This window comes from Barbus barbus, assembly GCF_936440315.1.
Source record: "Barbus barbus genome assembly, chromosome: 27".
Lineage (NCBI taxonomy): Eukaryota > Metazoa > Chordata > Actinopteri > Cypriniformes > Cyprinidae > Barbus > Barbus barbus.
The window spans coordinates 12,763,238-12,781,439 of NC_136755.1; the positions used below are offsets into that span (position 1 = coordinate 12,763,238).

At 39.9% G+C, this 18,202-nt stretch overlaps 1 protein-coding gene across 13 annotated transcripts in view; it reads right to left on the reverse strand.

Moving 5' to 3' along the window:
- The window catches only part of LOC306847412 (microtubule-actin cross-linking factor 1-like), a 164,661-nt gene that overhangs the window by 50,997 nt on the left and 95,462 nt on the right, over positions 1 to 18,202 (reverse strand). For 12 of the 13 annotated variants that reach the window (XM_079381356.1, XM_079381354.1, XM_079381355.1 and 9 more), the window contains 18 exons: positions 9,276 to 16,469; positions 9,030 to 9,185; positions 8,715 to 8,930; positions 8,467 to 8,616; positions 8,065 to 8,355; positions 6,787 to 6,936; positions 6,438 to 6,671; positions 6,181 to 6,351; positions 5,738 to 6,079; positions 5,457 to 5,648; positions 5,200 to 5,376; positions 4,932 to 5,046; positions 3,927 to 4,126; positions 3,505 to 3,822; positions 3,228 to 3,394; positions 1,768 to 1,924; positions 1,558 to 1,669; positions 895 to 957 (listed from right to left, as the gene is read on the reverse strand). In XM_079381356.1, the coding sequence (XP_079237482.1) occupies positions 895 to 957; positions 1,558 to 1,669; positions 1,768 to 1,924; positions 3,228 to 3,394; positions 3,505 to 3,822; positions 3,927 to 4,126; positions 4,932 to 5,046; positions 5,200 to 5,376; positions 5,457 to 5,648; positions 5,738 to 6,079; positions 6,181 to 6,351; positions 6,438 to 6,671; positions 6,787 to 6,936; positions 8,065 to 8,355; positions 8,467 to 8,616; positions 8,715 to 8,930; positions 9,030 to 9,185; positions 9,276 to 16,469 (10,405 nt within the window). The remainder of the gene's footprint in view (positions 1 to 894; positions 958 to 1,557; positions 1,670 to 1,767; positions 1,925 to 3,227; positions 3,395 to 3,504; positions 3,823 to 3,926; positions 4,127 to 4,931; positions 5,047 to 5,199; positions 5,377 to 5,456; positions 5,649 to 5,737; positions 6,080 to 6,180; positions 6,352 to 6,437; positions 6,672 to 6,786; positions 6,937 to 8,064; positions 8,356 to 8,466; positions 8,617 to 8,714; positions 8,931 to 9,029; positions 9,186 to 9,275; positions 16,470 to 18,202) is intronic. The other variant, XM_079381350.1, reaches the window with a different exon arrangement.

An 18,202-nucleotide genomic window follows, 5' to 3' on the forward strand; every position in this document is an offset into this window, starting at 1 on the left:
CACATAGTAATAAAACTGCATCATGTTTGAGCTATTTTTCAAGAAATTATATGTAAGCTGAAGGTTTTGACTGTAGTACAATCTATTCAGCTGTGAAGAACAAAATATTGAGCTCTGCACATATACGGAACATAATATATTTATTGTGGCCACAAATTAAGAATATGCTCCACGGCTTCTTAATCATGTGGACATGTTTTATTAATTCATGCCCTTGTTTTATTTAAATCAAGGACATGTTTGATTAATTAGTTCCTTTGTTTTAGGTAAATCATTGCCACATTGTACTAATTTATTTCCTTGTTTTCATTTAATTCAGTTATTAAAAATGAGAAAACAAATTGTGGCCACAGTTTTCCTAAAAGGAGGGCTGTTGGAACAAATTCTTAAAATCACGGCCACAACATATATATATGTCATACGTGAAGTTCCATTAAAAAACCCTCAAAAATGCAAAAATATTATTTTTGACACTACATTACTCTTATTATATTACATTACTACTATTGCAGTTTTGTTGATGCACTACAATGGGAAGCAATAAATTGGATATTGACAACAATGACTGGACAAACTGATTACTTGCAAAACGTGAACAGATGTCAACAGTCCCTTGTACCAGATTTATGTGCACTGTGAGCGTGAAAGAAAGCCTAAATGATTGGACACATTGGTCATATGCACAAAGGCGGATGACACCAATCTGCACATACTCTGAAAGCAAACTAACAGAACAGGACAAGAAGCAATGCAAAGAAAATAGGACGAGTGAGTAAAAGGGTGAAGAGGAAGAGAGATGAGAGGGGAAAACAAATGCAAATGTCTAATAGAGAAAAGCCCCCAGTGATGTGGATGCTACACAGCTCACTGTCTAAAGGTGTGGAGGAAGCTCACCTTTACAGGTGTGAATGCCATTAACACTGTTGGGGCTGGAAGCACCATTGAGCTGGGAAACACCTGGGAGAAAGACACAGACACACACTCAGACAATGCCACAATAACTCACAGGCATGCTGGCGCAGCACACACATACACAAGCAGCTAGACATACTCAACACAGAGGATTTAGACACAGAGACACATATAAAAACATAATATGCTGAAAATTAGTAGTTTGGAAGGTGACAGATGCTTAAAGGGATAGTTCACTCAAAAACTCTCCCTCATGTCATTCCAAACCAGTATGACTTTGGAAGCACAAAAGGAGAAAATCTGAATAATGTACCGGTTGCTCTTTTCCATGAAGTAACAAAATTAATTGGAAAAGGATACAAAAGCTCCATACAAGTATTTTAATCAGGAACACAAATTAAACTTTTTGGCTCATACTTCATATATATTCCAGCAGGGCTCTTTTGTGTTCCATGAAAGAAAGAAAGTCTTACTAGTTTTGAATGACATGAAGACGAGTAAATGATGAGTTTTCATTTTTAAGTGAATTATCCTCTAAAAGTAGTGACTGGGGTCCAAATATTCATAGCGGAAACTCAAAGTACTAGTAGCTACAGACAAAAAAGGAGCACTGGTCCTAAGCCTCCACGATGTTGTTTTGCTTACCAGTCTTGTTCTTGGGAGATGTGATGTTAATAATCAAGTTCTCCAGTTGTGAACTGGTCTTATTCAACTCCTGAACTTGGCTTCCTTGGTTCTCCCATTCTGTGAGTAGATCCTACAAGTAAATTCATGAGACATGTTAATTACAGCTCACCTCACTAAAAACAGAAACTGATGTCAGAACACTGTAAATAGAGAGAACTACATTCTTACTTTAAGCTGCTGTGCTCTTCTCCGCAGGCTTTCTGTGCTTAGGTTGGGCTCTTTGGCAGGAAGTTGTTCTTGTACTGTCTGCAGCCACCTGAGGAGGGAGCCAGAGCGAGAGCGGAACTCCACCAGTTGCTGGACACAGCTGTGGATGGAATCAAATCTGTGAAGGAGACAGAAAAAAATCAGATGAATATCAACAAAAAAAGATTCAATTTTGTTAATGGTAACACAATGCTGGCTCCAATGAGGCAACTTGTTCCATGTAAAATAAAACAGCTTTTGTGAATGTACTTCATCTTATTTTTCAAATGAATTATTCCTTTCTTAGTTTAAAATCTTTTAATGAGGTAAAAATTTAAACCACCAGAAGAGTAAAATCTCTTGTAAAAGGACACAACCAGACATCTTTGACCTCCTATTAATATGTCAACACTGTATGCTACTATTTTAGGTCATGGTGATAGATCAGGACATTGTGTGCAATATTAAGCAGAGCCAGACTCCACTCCAGACTCTTAATGTGGACAGCATGCCTTTCTACCATTGTTAGCAGCAGTTAGGGTCAGAAGTCATGTCCCAACATGTTACCCTTTACATTCAGTTTGTACTACAATAATCCCACTTCCCACTCACAAGTATTCCTAGAGATATGTGGAGTGGATTTAGACTTGAACACATGACCGACTGTTTTATGAGCCGTCTCTGAGGACATCTGAAATGCTTGGAGCCCCAGTCTGGCATCTTAAGGAGGGATGTGGCCAAATGGTTTCCATAACGGCGGATACAGTGGTGTCAAACTGGGTTAGCATGATGCTATTTTTTTTTTATGGTGCAGGGTATTCTGACCCTGTCCATACTGTCTTTATTTTTGTCACATGTCAAATGTCAAAGCAATTAGAGTTGGCAGGGCATCACATTTCAAGATGAAACTATGAGACATAGAATAGCTTAGAACAGACTTACTATTCTACTCATGACTGTAACTGCCATAGACATTAAGGAGAACAATATTACAATATCCTGAATATTTCATTACACCATTAATTCTTTTTACAGTCTGGAGAGAGAAGTTAAATGTGGAAGACAGGGTTATTATTGTTAGCTAAAACTATTTAAAAGATGTTGTCAACTGAAATAAAGCTGAAATAAAATAAAATATACATTTTAATAAAATAATAAAATATAAAATAATAAAATAAGATAAAAAAAAAGAATTAAACTAAACAAAAAAAACAGTAATGTTGCTTTGGCAACTGATTGAAATAAATTTAAAATAAAACAAAACATTTTCCTAATTATTATTATTTAAAATAACATAAGCACATTACACTGCTAAAAATGTAACTAACTGAAAATATTAAAATAAAAGCTAATTCAAAATATTAATAAAAATTATAAATCATACAAAAACAATACTAAAATAACACAGGTTTGATATTATGTTTTCACAACTTTCTACTGACCTCTCATTGACATTGGATTTCAAGCGTGCAAAGTCCTCAGAAACCTCTTTGGTTGTGTCCAGAAGGCTTTGTGCATTGGCAAGGATCCCAGACTTGCTTAGGTCTGAACCAAGCTCGACAAATGACTTTAATTGACTTGACTCTTGGGTAATTTCTGATCTCACCTCCTTTAATGAAAAAGACAGAAATGATGACATTGGACATCAGCCAATAAACATGTAATCTTTCAGAAAGTACGTAACTCTGTGGCCAAAGATGTCAAAAACCTAATTCTAACCTCTATGGTCTGTCTGTAGTCATCCACGCTGCAGTCAGGTTGGCCTACTGGGCTGAGAGCCCTTTCTCGACTCTGTGTAAAGCTGCGGAGGTCTGCACTCTGCCGCTCAAAGCTCTCCAGCTTGGGCAAAAGTCCCCGCAACTCGGCCTCTCTTTCAGTCTGTTTGGCCTGGGCCGCAGTGTAGCGCTGACTCAAGTCCTGTAGTGCCCCCTGCAGGCCAGATGCTGTTGATGCATCCGCAGTCTTCAGAAGCTTGGACACAGAGTCCAAGGTTGCATCCACGCTGCCCTGCCTTGAAAGCAGTTCCTGACGTATTTTCTGAGGGGGAAGTGCCAAATTTGTAGAAAACATAATTCCCGGTTAAGGAAAGTTTTTAATTATTTCTGATACTGATGATTGTGATGGTACGTTTAACAAAATACCTGATTTTGTGTCAGGGCATCCTGAACCGCTTGAGCAGTGGGCTGGACTGTGCCAGGTGATAAAGGTAGCCCATCTAACCATGCCAGCAGTGCTTTAAGTCCCTCCTGAACACTGACTGATTGGGCAACAGCTGTTTGAAGCTGTTCAGCTCTCACTGACACTGAATTAGACAGGGTTTCAAAGCGCTTCTCCAGAGCATCTGAAATGACCAAGGGGAAGTTTAAAATATATGTAAAAGATAATATAAAAAATATCATTTGTACAAAATCGAAGATCCAGATTATGTCCTGTATTATTTTTAAAAGGTTATTTTGGGATAATGACTATAAATTATACTGTCAATCAAACTAAAATCATAGTGCTCGACCAGTCAGCAGATATTCCAGATAAAAATGAAAATGAAAAATGCCATTGGTTGAGCCAATGTTTCCATGTTGGGTTGAATGAACACACTGCTGTTCAAAACGTTGGAGCCAATAATTGATTACATATATTTTTTAAAGAATTTAATAATGTTGTTCTGCAAGGATGCACCAAATTGATTAAAAAAAAAATGACAGTAAAAACTTTCATAATGTAACAAAATAAATGCTGCTCTTTTAAACTTTCTATTCATCAAGAAATCCTAAGGAAAAAATTGTATCACGGTTTCTACAAAAATATTATGCAGTACAGCGGTTTTCAATACTGATAACTATAAAATTGTTTCTTGAGCACAAAATCAGTATTTTAGAATGATTTCTGAAGGATCATGTGACACTGAAGACTGGAGTAATGGCTGCTGAAAATTCTACTTTTCCTTTACAAAAATAAAACACGTTTTAAAATGAATTCAAATAGAAAAAATATTCTGAATTGTAATAATATTATTTCACAATATAACTGTTTTTACTGTTTTTTTTTATCAAATAAACATCTAAAAAAAACAGCAGTGCATGTCCATACTTTCCTGGTGAAATGAACCTACACAATGAAACTCTTTCAAGTAAGTTATTTGAAATTACCTGTAAGATTGTTAATATCTGCATTTTTAAGAGTTGGGGACTCCTGAGTGCTGACCAGCTCTTTTCCTGCCCTCTTGACCTTCTCAAGCTGTACCGAATGCTCTGCCAGCTCATCCTGCAACAGAAAAGACAGCAGAAGGAGGAAAAAGGTGATTAATTATGATGATTCCTAAGAGTGCGGATTCATTTCCATTTGTTTTTTCATCCGGTAAAGTTGTTTATAAGCTTTCTTCAAATATTTTAGCCAGAAAAGCATTAATAATCCAACCTGTACAGTACTGAGAGTATGCTGCAATGTTTGAGTGTCCGTTTGCTCTCCGCTGGGTTTAAATAGACTCTGATTTTGCTCCTGAGTGCTCAGCCAGGATCCTAAAGAACCAGCCTCATCTTGGTAGTGTTGGTATCGCTCCAGGAGACCTGAGAGGTGGGTGCCAAGTTCTGAGGACTGAAAGAATGAACACACAAGAGTCGGTATATCTTCAGTCCATTGTCGACTGAAAGAATACGAAGCTGTTTTGTACCCACCTTGCTGTGTAATGAACTGTAGCGCTGTGTGGCATCTTGGAGCTTGCCCCTCAGTACGTGTCTGGTTTCCTCTAGAGCTGGATCCGTATTACCCACCTTCTCCAAAGCCCCCTGGATAGAATCCAGAACCTTCTGACCAGAGATCGTCACAAAGCGTAGATCAGCTTTGTGACAGATGACATCTTCTGCAAGCTGTAAAATACAGAGAAACATATTATTAAAGTATTTTACCTTCTCCCAGAAATAAATGAATTATGTTAAACATCTCCATATTTTCATACCTTTTTGTGCTCCTCTATCCTGTCTTTTAAACCCTTTGCATCAGTTTCCCCTTCCCCGAGTGTACTTAGTTCTCGTTCACTCTGATCCAACCATGTCCCCAGGTTCCCATGCTCCTGCACAAACTTGGCAAACTCATCTCTGAGGGCATCTGACCGCCTGAGCCTGTCCTGACAGTTCTGAAGGCGCTCCTGATGCTGACTCTGTAGTTGGTCTAGTTTTGCCCGTAAGCGTTGTTTCTCCTCTGGTGGCACACTGGAGTCGGGTTGTTCCAGGAGAGAGCAGACAGACTGGGCCACCTGCTGAAGGTGAGCCTGTTGAGCTTGTAAATGTTGAAGCTCAGTCTGGTGGAATCAACAAAATGCAAAATGTCAACATGCAGAACTGAATTGAGTTGCCATATTGGTAAAACTGAAAATGATCAACATCTATTGAAGAATTTGACCTGAAGCATGTCACTGTGAGAATTCAGAGCATTCTCTGGTGGTCCAGATGATGGGGTGTCAGTGACAGTGCTGCCAAGTGACCTCCTCTTTGAGTCATCCAGTGATGACAATTCTCTGATAAGTGTGTCTATTTTTTCCTGTGTCTCCTGCATCTGCTCTTCTGCTTTAGCCTTGGGCAGAAGGAAAATAAGATAATGACTGAAAAAACAATAAAAAATTCTGACAAATTAAAGAGAACAAAATGTGAACTGCTTACTTTTTGTGTGTTCTGCTGCACTGTTGTGACAATGGCAGTGTCTACTTTAGCTAGTGAAGAGCGGACTGAGTTTGTAAGTGAGCTGTGCTGTTCTTTCATTTGTGAAAGAGTCCCCTGTAGTTTGGCCCTTTCTTCAGGATTCAAACTATCACCCCGATCAGACAGGAACTCCTCCACTGAGCGGATAGTCTCAGTCAACAAGTCACTTTTGGTCTGAAGGTCCTTCTCCACCTCCTATAGTTATGGGGTAAAAATAACAATTAACCAAACATTAAAAGTAATGTCTTTTGTAAGACATTGTGTAATAAAACTGCATTAAGTAAATGTCAGATGAGTCTCTTTATTGCACCTTAAGCTCTTTTTGCTTTTGCTGTAAATCGTTCACATCATCTGACTGCGTTCCAACTCTCTGATTGGCCAGGAGGCTGGCAGCACCAGCCAACCACATTGTGAGATTCTCCAGTTTTTGGGAGCATTCTGCCTTCTGCTGCTGCACAACCTACATCCACGGTACGCAAGGAGGTAAAAACAGTGATAAAGATTTGCATTTGTTCAACTATAATCATAATTCACTTAAACTTCTAAGCATTTATAATATTATTCTTTTTACCCCACCAAACTCTCACCCTTGCCAGATTTCACACAAAATAACATACATTGGTTGAGCATGATGTGTCCAAATTCATCACACAAAGCACCAAAAAAACACAACAGGCCAGTGAAGCAGAAACATAACATACAAAGACCATTATCGCTAGATATTTTCTTCTTTTTCTAAAAAGAAAGGTTAAAAAACAAGCAAGCTATAAAGTGAGGCTACATTTAAATCTTTAGTGCTTTCCAAATGTGTCTTCAGTGGCAATCTGTAAGAGCAAGGCAGACAGGTTAATATACACGTTATGTTCATTAACACGCAGCTAGCACACTCAAGTTTGAAATGCAGGTGGCTGTAGAACAGAGTTCAACAATAAGGAATTATATTGATTTAAGGTAATGTTATCTAGCTGGATAACATACATGAATTTTTGTAAAAGGTGACAGTGTTGAATGCATCAGTTGAGAATTATATTCTCTATGAGTTGAAAATTTTATACACTCAAAAATATAACATTAAACATGCACACTATGTACAGCATAGCCGTAAATTTTCAATACATTATAGCTGTAAAATTGTCAGGGAGTACAAAAATTGTAATTTATAAATAAACATTATATAAGGATTTATATATATATAAAAAAGTTTTAGGCATTAGACTTTAGTGTAAGGCAACTAAAATCTAAACTAAGGCTTGACTTGGCCAGCAGGAAAAAGTCGTTATTGTTGAGTCCTGCAGAAGCATTAATGAAACAACAGATCAGCATTATTATAGCACTGTAAAATTAACTGAACAAGTAGATCATACTGATAATTACATGCATGTGAACATTATTTTCATTTTTTAAATGCAGCATTCGTGCTAATAAGTATTCATGCTTGCATCAGTATTGTGGTTAACTGTTACCACAAATGTTCTGTTATTAATGCATTAGAAGTTTTCCTTTATCTCAGTTGAATGATCGTGAGTCTGTTGAAAGCCAAATTTAATCTTTTTTGGCAACACAAGCATTTATTCATCTGTTTGCAAACCTCTCTATCCCTTGTAGTTTGTTTCTCTTTTTCCATTTTCTCTTCTTTTTCTTTCTGTTCTTTCCTCATTCGTTCATTCTCTCTCGCCTGCTGGGCGGATAGTGCCTCTGCCCTGGCATGATTGAGACCAACAGCCTGGTGAAAGACCCTCTGTAGCTGCTCCAGTTGTCCAAGGAGATGCCTGCTCTGATCAGGCAACAGGTCCTGAGCATGCTCCGAGATAAACACTTGAATACTGAATGCCACATTGCTGACTTCATTGGATCGGGCAGCGAGAGAGTTCTGCAACATCTGTAAGGGAAAAAAAAAAAAAAACTGAAAAAGATGTCATCACTGTAACTACAAATGTAAATATGTGCACTGTAAATGCTAGATAAGATATCATCACAGTTGATGTCTTACTTTGCACAACTGTTGCTTCTGAGTGATCTCGGCCACCGTTTGTCCATCTACCCCTGTTTCTTCCTGCATTTGCGTCTCAGTCTCCTTAAGCCAGCTAAGAAGTTTGTCAACTTGCTCTTGTAAAGATTTCAGCTGACTGCTTACAGCTTCCTATAAAAACATAAAAGTCACACAAATAGATTTAAAAGAAACTTTTCTGTCAAGGAAAACAAACTCTCTAAACTAAATATCATAGGAATTTTTATTACATTTTGTGCATCACGTTGTTCTAGTAACCCCTGCAAAGTATTCTGGGCAAGGTCCCTGGCTGCACTGTAAGCCCGAGCTAAGCTTCGCCCATCTTTTTCCAGGGCTATAAGCAGCTGATGTGGAACATCCTGAGGGTAAGACTCCAGCAGCTGTGTGGCTGCTTCAGTCTCCTTGTGCACTTCTGGTTCCAGGTCACTCATTTCCAAAAAAAGCATCTGAAAGGATAATTAAATGAAAAAACAGCATGTGTAAGCTTAAACAACCTGTTAAATTTGCTACATATCATACATTTGCTGTAATACAAATCTTTTTACCTCTATCTGTTTGATTATGTCATCAAGTGTGGAGAGACTTCGACCAACGGACTGTTGCCGCTGCTGCTTTAGACGGACCTCGATGTGTCTCACCATGGAAAGCAAGGCCACAATCTGTTGGTCATGTTCTAAGCACTCTTGGCGAGCCAGTGAGGACTGAAAAGAAAAGGAAAAGATTAAAAAGAATTGATTTGCAGTAAACAATTTACAAAAACCTCAAGAAAGATCTTCTAAACTACTGTTTACCTTGCTAGCTCTTGTAGTGTCTTTGCTTATTTGTTCAATATTCATTTGAATTTCTCCAGGCTGCCTTTCCACTAAAGCCACTGCATATTCTTCCACCTCTTCTTTCTGTTTGGTATCAGACTCTGGGATCACCTCCATAAGGGGTAGACCAGAAACTTTGCATTTTTGGATAGAAGGTTCATCTGTGGTTTCATAATCACTAAAAGGGGTCTCCTCGATTCTCTGTTGATGAACTTCACTGCTTACCACTTTCACTGCTGTTTTGGTATTTTGTAAAGGAGTACACACTTCACTTGATAGAAGTGCTTTGGAGTCCTTCATTGCTGGGATGTCGAAGACATATTTGAGGGGTATTGATTTAGCAATTTCATGGCTGTCAGTCACTGCAGTGCTTGATGGCAAGGTCACTTCAATAGCAGGGTCTATCAACTTTTCACCTGTACATAACGGCTCGATGCTTTGTTCTTCTGCTGTTTTTTCTTTGGTTTCCCTTTCTAAATTCTGGATTAGAACCAGTTCTTTCTGGTTTATGTCCACAATGTCATCAGATGTTTTCATAGATTGAATATTCTGATTCATATCATCCCCACTTAATCCCGTGTTTGTATGCTTGTCATGCTGATCTTCTTCTGGTTTTTGAAGCTGTGTTTTAGCTGAGGAGCATGGACCAATATCAGACCCAGGTAGAAGATTCTCTGCAATGTTTGGCACTGTCCTTCCAACCGTTTCATTCATTTCTTGCCCCGTCTGGTGTAGTTTGTTGTCTTTCTTCTTTCTTTGAGGAGGCTTAGTGCTTATCTTCTCTACAACAGTTTCCTCTTGGGTGGTAATGCGGTATTCTCCATAACTAGCTACTTGACGCATCGCTTCTAATTCTTCAGCAGCTTGTTTTTCACTCACTCCTCGCTCAAACACCTTCCTAAGAATGCTTTCCTTAGCTTTCATCAAAAGTATTTCCTTCGGAGCCATTGCCTGATTGGCTTTCTCAAGTTGCTTCATACTTTCTTTCTCATCTGATTGATTGCTTTGAGGTTGGACCTCATGGATCGCGGTCTTTTGCTCTTTCTCAGTCTCATCATCTCTTTTCTCTACACCTTCTGTTTCAACAATGCACACTTGCTTAACTTTTTTACTTTTGCTTTTCTTCTTTCTCTTCTTTTCTGACACATCAGTGCCAAGGTCCTTAGAGACCACAACAGCTTCCTGACTCTGGTATGTTTTTGCAATGTAAGTTGTGACACTGTGCTGAGTCTTCTCTTTTTGTTTTTCATTGGTTTCTTGATCAGACTCGTATTTGGGGGTCTTCGTTTCATTAGCAATTCTATCCACCCCTATCTCCAAATCTTTGCCTTGCACAGTCTCATCACTCTCTGTCACAGGTGCAGTGCTACCACTTCCATGGGTTGTCTCTGATTGCTGTGCTTCAACCACCTTTTCTTTGTCGTCTTTCATAATAGACTTTTGACTAGTGGTAAAGCCATCTTGTCCACCAACCTCTGCTTTTTTTATAGGTGAAATTCTGGCTGAGGTTTCTGAAACTTGTAGTTTTACACCACTTTCCATTTTAGCTTGCTTGCCATTTTTTCCTCTGCCTTTCTTCTTTCCTGATACCTTAACTGGCCTTGTGGTTGTAGAAGCATAAGGATCTAATCCAGTCTCTTGGTTGTCCTTGATTTTCTCTGGTTTGGACACTGATTTGGACTCATCTGCTTCTAACTTGAAACTATGCCCCTCTATTAGCTCTAAAGATGGGGTTTGTCCCTTGTTTTGCAAGCCATCATCGGCATCTAAGAAACTGACTTCAGAGATTGCAGGTTCACTTACGGTCTGCCTTTGGATCTCTGTCTCTCCTTTTGTTTGCTCAGTAGATGGGACTTGTTCTTTGCAGTTATCACTGCTTTCTGATAAAATGGCAGTAGCAACTGCAGATACATTGACTGTCTGTGTCTGGATTTCCATCTCTGTGGTGTGGTCAAGAAAAGCTGTTGAGTTCTTAACTTCCACCTTTTGCCATTTGAAATCAGACATCTCTTCAGATTGCTCAGGGCTTTGGATTGGCTGTGATTTGATATGTTCGCTTTCTGTGGGCTTTATCTCTTTAATGGCCTGCTGAAGTCTTTTTTCTGCTTTCAAGGTAAATTCTGTCAGAACCTCCAATGAGGTATCATTGCTGTCCTGCATCACAGCATCAACCAATTGTTCCTTACTTTCTAAATCAGGACGGACGTCAAAAGATTCAAGCTCCTCTTTTTTCCGAAGATCTGCATCTTTTATTTCAGCCTCTGTAAGATATGATGATGGTGGTGATGATATACTCAATAGACTTTCCTCAAGTGACATTTTATTAGGACTGACACGCTCAGAAATCATCTCAGGAACAAAAGAACTAGATGTTCCTTTCGTTGAGGAGGCTGATATTTTGGAACTTTTCTTCTCATCTTCATTTACAAGGTCCATGCTGTGTTGAAGTTCTGTAGCCATTTCAGTAGAAATAAGCCCATATTCAATTGCCTCAGTAATGCTGGAGGCCTTCTGTCCACTGGCTGGATTGAGCAACCCCCCTTTCGAGAGTTGATTTGTAGCAATACATTTAGCCATGTCTTTATCAACTAAGCCTTTATTTATAGCCTCTGGAAGAGGTAAACGCTCTCCACTGTAAATGTTAATGATACCCCCTGTATCTGCTTGACTCTGCAATACTCTCACTGCTGGTATGGGATCTATTTGGCCTGCCTTAATTGCCTGTGGTAAGGTCATCATTTCATCAGTTTGTTTATGCGGAACACCCCTGAAAGGTCTCACTTCAAGGAATCTTTGTCGTGTCTCAATGTCAATTTTACCCTGGTTTATCAGCTCAGAGTAGGACACAATACAAGCTTTATGAGGATCCAACAATCCACTTTTTACATTGGATGAGTCCATTGCTTTACTTGCTGTTTCTTCATCTAGGAGGCCTTTAGAAACAGCCTCACTCAGAGTAATCCTGCTTTTTGATGCATCATCATAAATAGAACCTGTAGAGGCCTGAAGAAGTGAAGTGTTTTGATCCAAGCTACTTGGTTCTTGGCCTTTGAATGCCTTTTCAAGTTCCATCAACTTTGGAGCAACTGTGTGATCTATGAGACCCAGTTGTAGAGCATCCACAACAGCAAGGCGAACACCAGAGCCAGAATGCACAATGCCACCTTCTGCAACCTGCTGGCATAAAATCGTCTGAGCCTCATCCTGTCCAATCAAGCCAGTTTGAAGGGCGTGTTCCAGTGGGACAACATTTTTGGTTTTTGGGTCAACCACTCCTTTCATTTGTAACTGTAGCTCCAACTTGGTTTGCACTGCATTTGGATCTGAACATTTTCCCCGGCATGACTTTTCCAATGCAAGAAGCTTCTCCTTCCTACCCTCTTCAATCAACCCAAGGTTGGCTGCAACGGTAACTGATACCTTGTTGTCTCTTCGCAGATGAACTATTCCCCCTGACACAACCTGGGCTTCGAGGAGACGAGCAGCCGTATCGGAGTCCAACAGGCCTGCCTCAGCAGCATCCTTTATTGAGCAGTGCCGACCATGCTCCACATCAATCACACCAGCTAAAATCTTTTCTGAATGAAGCACACAGGCCATCAAGTCCTCATCCAACAGGCCGTCTTGCATCACATCCTCAACCCTAAGTGACTTACAGGCATTAATATCCAGAAAACCACCAAAGAGACCAGCTTTTTCCATAAGCTTAATAGCAGTGTGCCCTGGAAGCAAACCCTGTGCCACAGCTTCATCCAGAAGAACATTTTGGCCACCTACAGTTACAAGACCCCCTTGTTGCAGTTCCAAAGCCATACGCTCAAGCTTCACATCATCATCACTTAGTTCAACTGACAAAGTCTTAATTTCTGAAGGGTATAATTTCTTATCTTTACCAGGTTGTTCAAATATACTTTTATTTTCCTTGTGTTCAACGATTTTCTTCAGTTCATCTGACTGCTTTGCTGTCTTGGCTTCATTTGGATTGACAATTAGCTGATCATATTGTCTTACATTTACAGTATCTTGATGTGAAGGACGTGCACTGCTTTCACCCATGTCAAACATTTTTTGTTCTGTTATCTTCAGAAATACACCACTATTATCTGCCTGTTCCAGGTCAAGTGTTTGCTTATTTTTAGATTCATTTAGTGTCGAACCTATAATTTTACTTTGAGAGGGTGCCCCATTATCTGACATAGTCTTTGGTAGGGTTGAGCTTGTATGAAAAGGCACTGTCAAGTTTAGGCTTATCCCTGTTGAGGGTGCAAGATACTCCTCTGTCCTTTCTAAAGTCTCACCCATATCAGTCTTCTCGCTGGCAATTTTACTTATATTAATCTTGGGTTCTTCATATTGTCCCGATGACAGAACATTCTTTTGCCAGTATTCTTCTTGTGAAGGTTCCATAAAGGTTCTTTCTGAGACTGTCAAGAGTGGAAGCTCTTCCTCTGCTCTTACTTTAGTTTCACCCATTTCAGTGTTCTTCCTGTCAATTTCATCTTTTTTAATCTCAGATTCATCACATTCTCCTGACAAAATTTTCTCTTGCCAAACCTCACATGAAGGCTCCATAAAAGTTCCTTCTTTGCCTGTCAAGGGTGCAAGATCTTCTTCTGCTCTATCTATTTTCTCTCTCACATCAGCATTCTTCCAGGCAATTTTACCTTTTAAAACTGTAGATTCATCACATTCTCCTGATGCCAGAACTTTCTCTTGACAAACTGCATGTGAAGGCTCCATAAAAGTTCCTTCTGTGCCTGTTAAGGGTGCAAGATCTCCCTCTGCTCTTTCTATCATCTCTCCCATACCAGTGTTTTTCCAGGCAATTTTACATTTCATAATCATAGGTTCTTCATTTTTTCCTGATGAAAGAACTTTCTCTTGCCAAACAACTTCATGTGTAGGCTCTATGTAGGTTATTTCTGAGCTTGTTAAAGCTGCAACATCTTCCTCTGGTCTTTCTATTGTCTCACCTATGTTAGTCTTCTTGCTGACAGTTTCATCTTTTTTAATCTGGGGTTGCTCTGATGAAAGAACTTTCTCTTGTAAATTGTCTTTATTTAATGGCTCTATAAAAGTTCTGCCTGCATCAGTCAAGGATGCAAGATCTTGTTCTGCTCTTTCTATCATCTCACCAATACCAATGGGTTCTTCATATTCTCCTGAAGACAGAACTTTCTCTTGCCAAACAACTTCACGTGTACTCTCTATGTAGGTTATTTCTGAGCCTGTTAAAACAGCAACATCTTCCTCTGGTCTTTCTTTTGTCTCACCTATTTTAGTCTTCATGCTGGAGGTTTCATCTTTTTTAATCTTGGGTTCTTTGTATTGTCCTGATGATTGAACTTTCTCTTGTAAGTTCTCTTTATGTAAAGGCACTATAAAAGCTCTAGCTGCGCTTGTCAAGGGTGCAAGATCTTCCTCTGCTCTTTCTACTGCCTCTCCTATATCAGTTATCTTGCAGGCAATTTTACCTTTTATCTTGGGTTGTTCATACTCTTCTGATGATAGAACTTTCTCTTGCAAAACTACTTTATGCAAAGGCTCTTTAAAGGTTCTGTTGGTGACCATCAAGGATGCAATATCTTCCCCTGCCATTTCTACTGTCTCTTCCATATAAGAGTCCCTGCAGGCAACTTCATGTGAAATTTTGAGTTCTTCATTTTTTTCCTCTTCAATCCCACTCATAGCTTTGCTGTCCAGTATAACTCTAACGTTGTCAGAAATTTTGAGTTGGACTGGACTGGCAATGTTTGCGGTTTTGACATATCTACATATTAGTTCTACCAATTGTGGTTCTAGTAGGACTAGGCGTTCTCCTGAGTGAGCATTAATGTAGCTGTGTGTCATCACTTGAGTGAGAAGGTGGTTTTGAACCTGCTCTTCTGACCTGCCTTCCTCCGTGATGGAAAAGTCATAATTGATATCTACATGTGAGGCAGTGGGTGATGAAGAATAGGCAGATCCAGAACTCAACTGCTTCATATATGAGGAACTTGATGAAGACATATGGGGAAGAACATCTGGAACCTGGATGTGTTTTAGGATCTCCACTGCCTGTGGCTTAAGTATCTTCACAGCTTGATGGAGAGGGACCACCTGTCCATTCTCAGGCAGATATACTGCACCAACAGAATGACGTTTTCTCAGGGCTTTTGCAGCAAGATCTCTATTGACAACACCCTGCTGAAGTGCCTCACTTACAGGAAGCAGCTTGCCTGATTCTGGCCACATTATTGCCATGAAGGACTGGAGAGATTCCAGTACACGCAAGGCTATGCAAGGAGAGAGAAGGTCTCGTTTTATGGCCTCATCCAACTCTAGACGCTCCCCACTGACTGGATCTATTAGTCCTCCTGTTTGTAGCTGTCGTGTCATGAGGGTGCAGGCCAAGTCCTCATCCATCAGGCCATGCCGGACAGCCTCATTAACAGTCAATCTGTGTCCCGAGCGGGGGTCTGTGATACCCCCAGCAAACAACTGAGCCTCCAAAAGTCGAACTGTGACATGCCGGTCGATAAGCCCCTCTTGAACAGCTCGGAATATTCCCACCTTTCTGCCAGAGCATAAGCAGACAGTTCCTCCTGGCTTCTGTTTAACTGGGAAGAAGCGCAGACCCGTCTCCTGATTCAGAACACATCGCTGTTGAAAGTCAACCAGATTTAGTTTTTCTGCTGTATTTGGATCAATAAGTTCTCGCCGGTGAAGACAGGATTGCAGCTTTTGACAAATATCAGGGGATAAAAATCCCTTCTCCCTTGCATTATCCAGGCTGACAATTTCTCCATTTGAACCAAACTTCAGGCTACCAGTGCTTATCTGCAGCTCAAGTATACGGAGCCCCATGAGCTCCTTTATAACACCTTCTTTCATAGCAGTGGCTACAGGTAATTCCTGACCCTCTGCAAATTTTACTGTGTTGACAAGGCCAAGGGTATTCTCTAACTCTTCCAGTGATTGGTAGGTATGTTTATCAATCAAACCACCGGAAAGACTCTTATCTAATGACAGTTTATCAGGGGAGTCAGGCTGGAATAGACCACCCATGATGACCTGTGCCTCCAACAGTGCATGACAGGTGTCTTGGTCTATGAGGCCACGCTGTGCTGCCTGGAAAACTGGAAAGGTTTCCATGGTGCCAAGGTCAATTACTCCAGCGATAATTTCTTGGCCCTATGGAAAGAAAAAAAATCATACATTTTAAAAATGCTTCTTATTTGATTTTGCAGTGTATTTTTATTCACAGTTTAACTGGAAGGGAAAGAGAAAAAAGCCCACCACCATAGCTGAAGTAACTTAAATCAGCATAAGAAGCAATCATCTTGATACTAACATTCATGCATTTATTCATAAAAAAATTAACAAAAATACCAAGTATCATCTTCTTTAAAAACATTACATTTTGAACATGCAAAAAGCATTTAGCAGCGGGAGTCACGTGGCGTGCTCATGAACCTAGTCGCACTTGAGTAGAGCTTCATACGTTTGGCCTCTTTTTGCGTTTTGTATTAAGTTTTATTCGCGTTACCATGCTCGAGCACCAGGTTGTGGACTAATAGGAGCGCAATAGGCGCAGCAATCTGCGTCTGATTGGATTGCCTGAAGGTCCCGAAAAGGACGACCCTATGGGCTTTTTGAAAAGATCGCTACCGAAGTGGCTCCCATCTCTGGCGGACAAAGGGATTGAAGTGGAGCGAGCGCATCGTGTGTACAAAAGGCTCTCCTCCGATCACGCTAAACCATGGGTTTTCATCTTTAAATTGCTGCGGTACATGGACAGGGAGCTTATTCTGCGGGCCGCCAGACTTCATGCCCCAGTGAAAATTTCAGACGGAGCAACGCTGTCTTTCTTTCCAGATTTTTCTCCGGTCACCGCAAAAAGAAGTGCATTTGCGCCAATTAGGAAGGAGATGAGAGACGCTGGCATCCAGAATTTTCTACTTTATCCTGCAACGCTGAAGGTCATTCTCAATCAAGGTGAACCTAAAATGCTACACTACCCAGAAGAAGCAAGAGTTTTTCTCAGATACCTTTCATCCACCAACTCTCAGTGAACTCCAGCTGGACATTTGCTGTCTAATCGGAGAAGAGATGCTCTAAATGGATAGGTGATTCAACCGTTGGAATCCTCCTCACACAATGGACTGACGAATCTGGACTGTGTATTTGTTGGACATCATTTCAATGGAACTCTACTCTACTTCTCGTATACATGGATCTAACATGAAAACTGTTAATTCATGGCATTCAGCTTTCAATGTCTTCTTTTCTAAAATCTTTGTAAAAATGTGTTATTTGTTTATCTATTAATATTAATGAATGTGTTTATTATTATTTATTTTATTTATTTATTTTTTGAGTCTACCAAGGGGTGGGATGGGCTTTAAATTTGTACAGCTGCTTTTTGTTTTGTACTACTGTTCCACAAAATAAAACTTAAACCGTTGTTGACCAAAAAAAATAAAAATAAAAATTTAGCAGCACAGCACTGCATTGTGCAAAACAATATCCACAAATGCACAAACTGAACATTTAAAATACACTAAGAGGCCAAAGAAAAGAGAAAACAGATCTTGAGAACATATTGCTAGGTCAGAAAGAAAGCAACGGTAAGAAAGAAAGCAAGCACTACTTACTGTGTGAGGTGGTCCTGAGACGCACACACACTGACAGGCCGAGGGTTCGGCGGTTTGAGGCGCGATAGGGTGAGAAGCCGGATGTTAGCGATCTGCATGCCACACTCCAGCTGCCTGATATGCTGCCCAGGACTGACTATCTACAGTTTCATACCTCTATTACGGAATTTCATATGCTGAGTTTTGCTAAATATTTGTTTTTAAACTTACCTATGAATGTGTGAAGATCTTGGTTGGCATATATGCATTTTTTTATTACTAATCAACTAA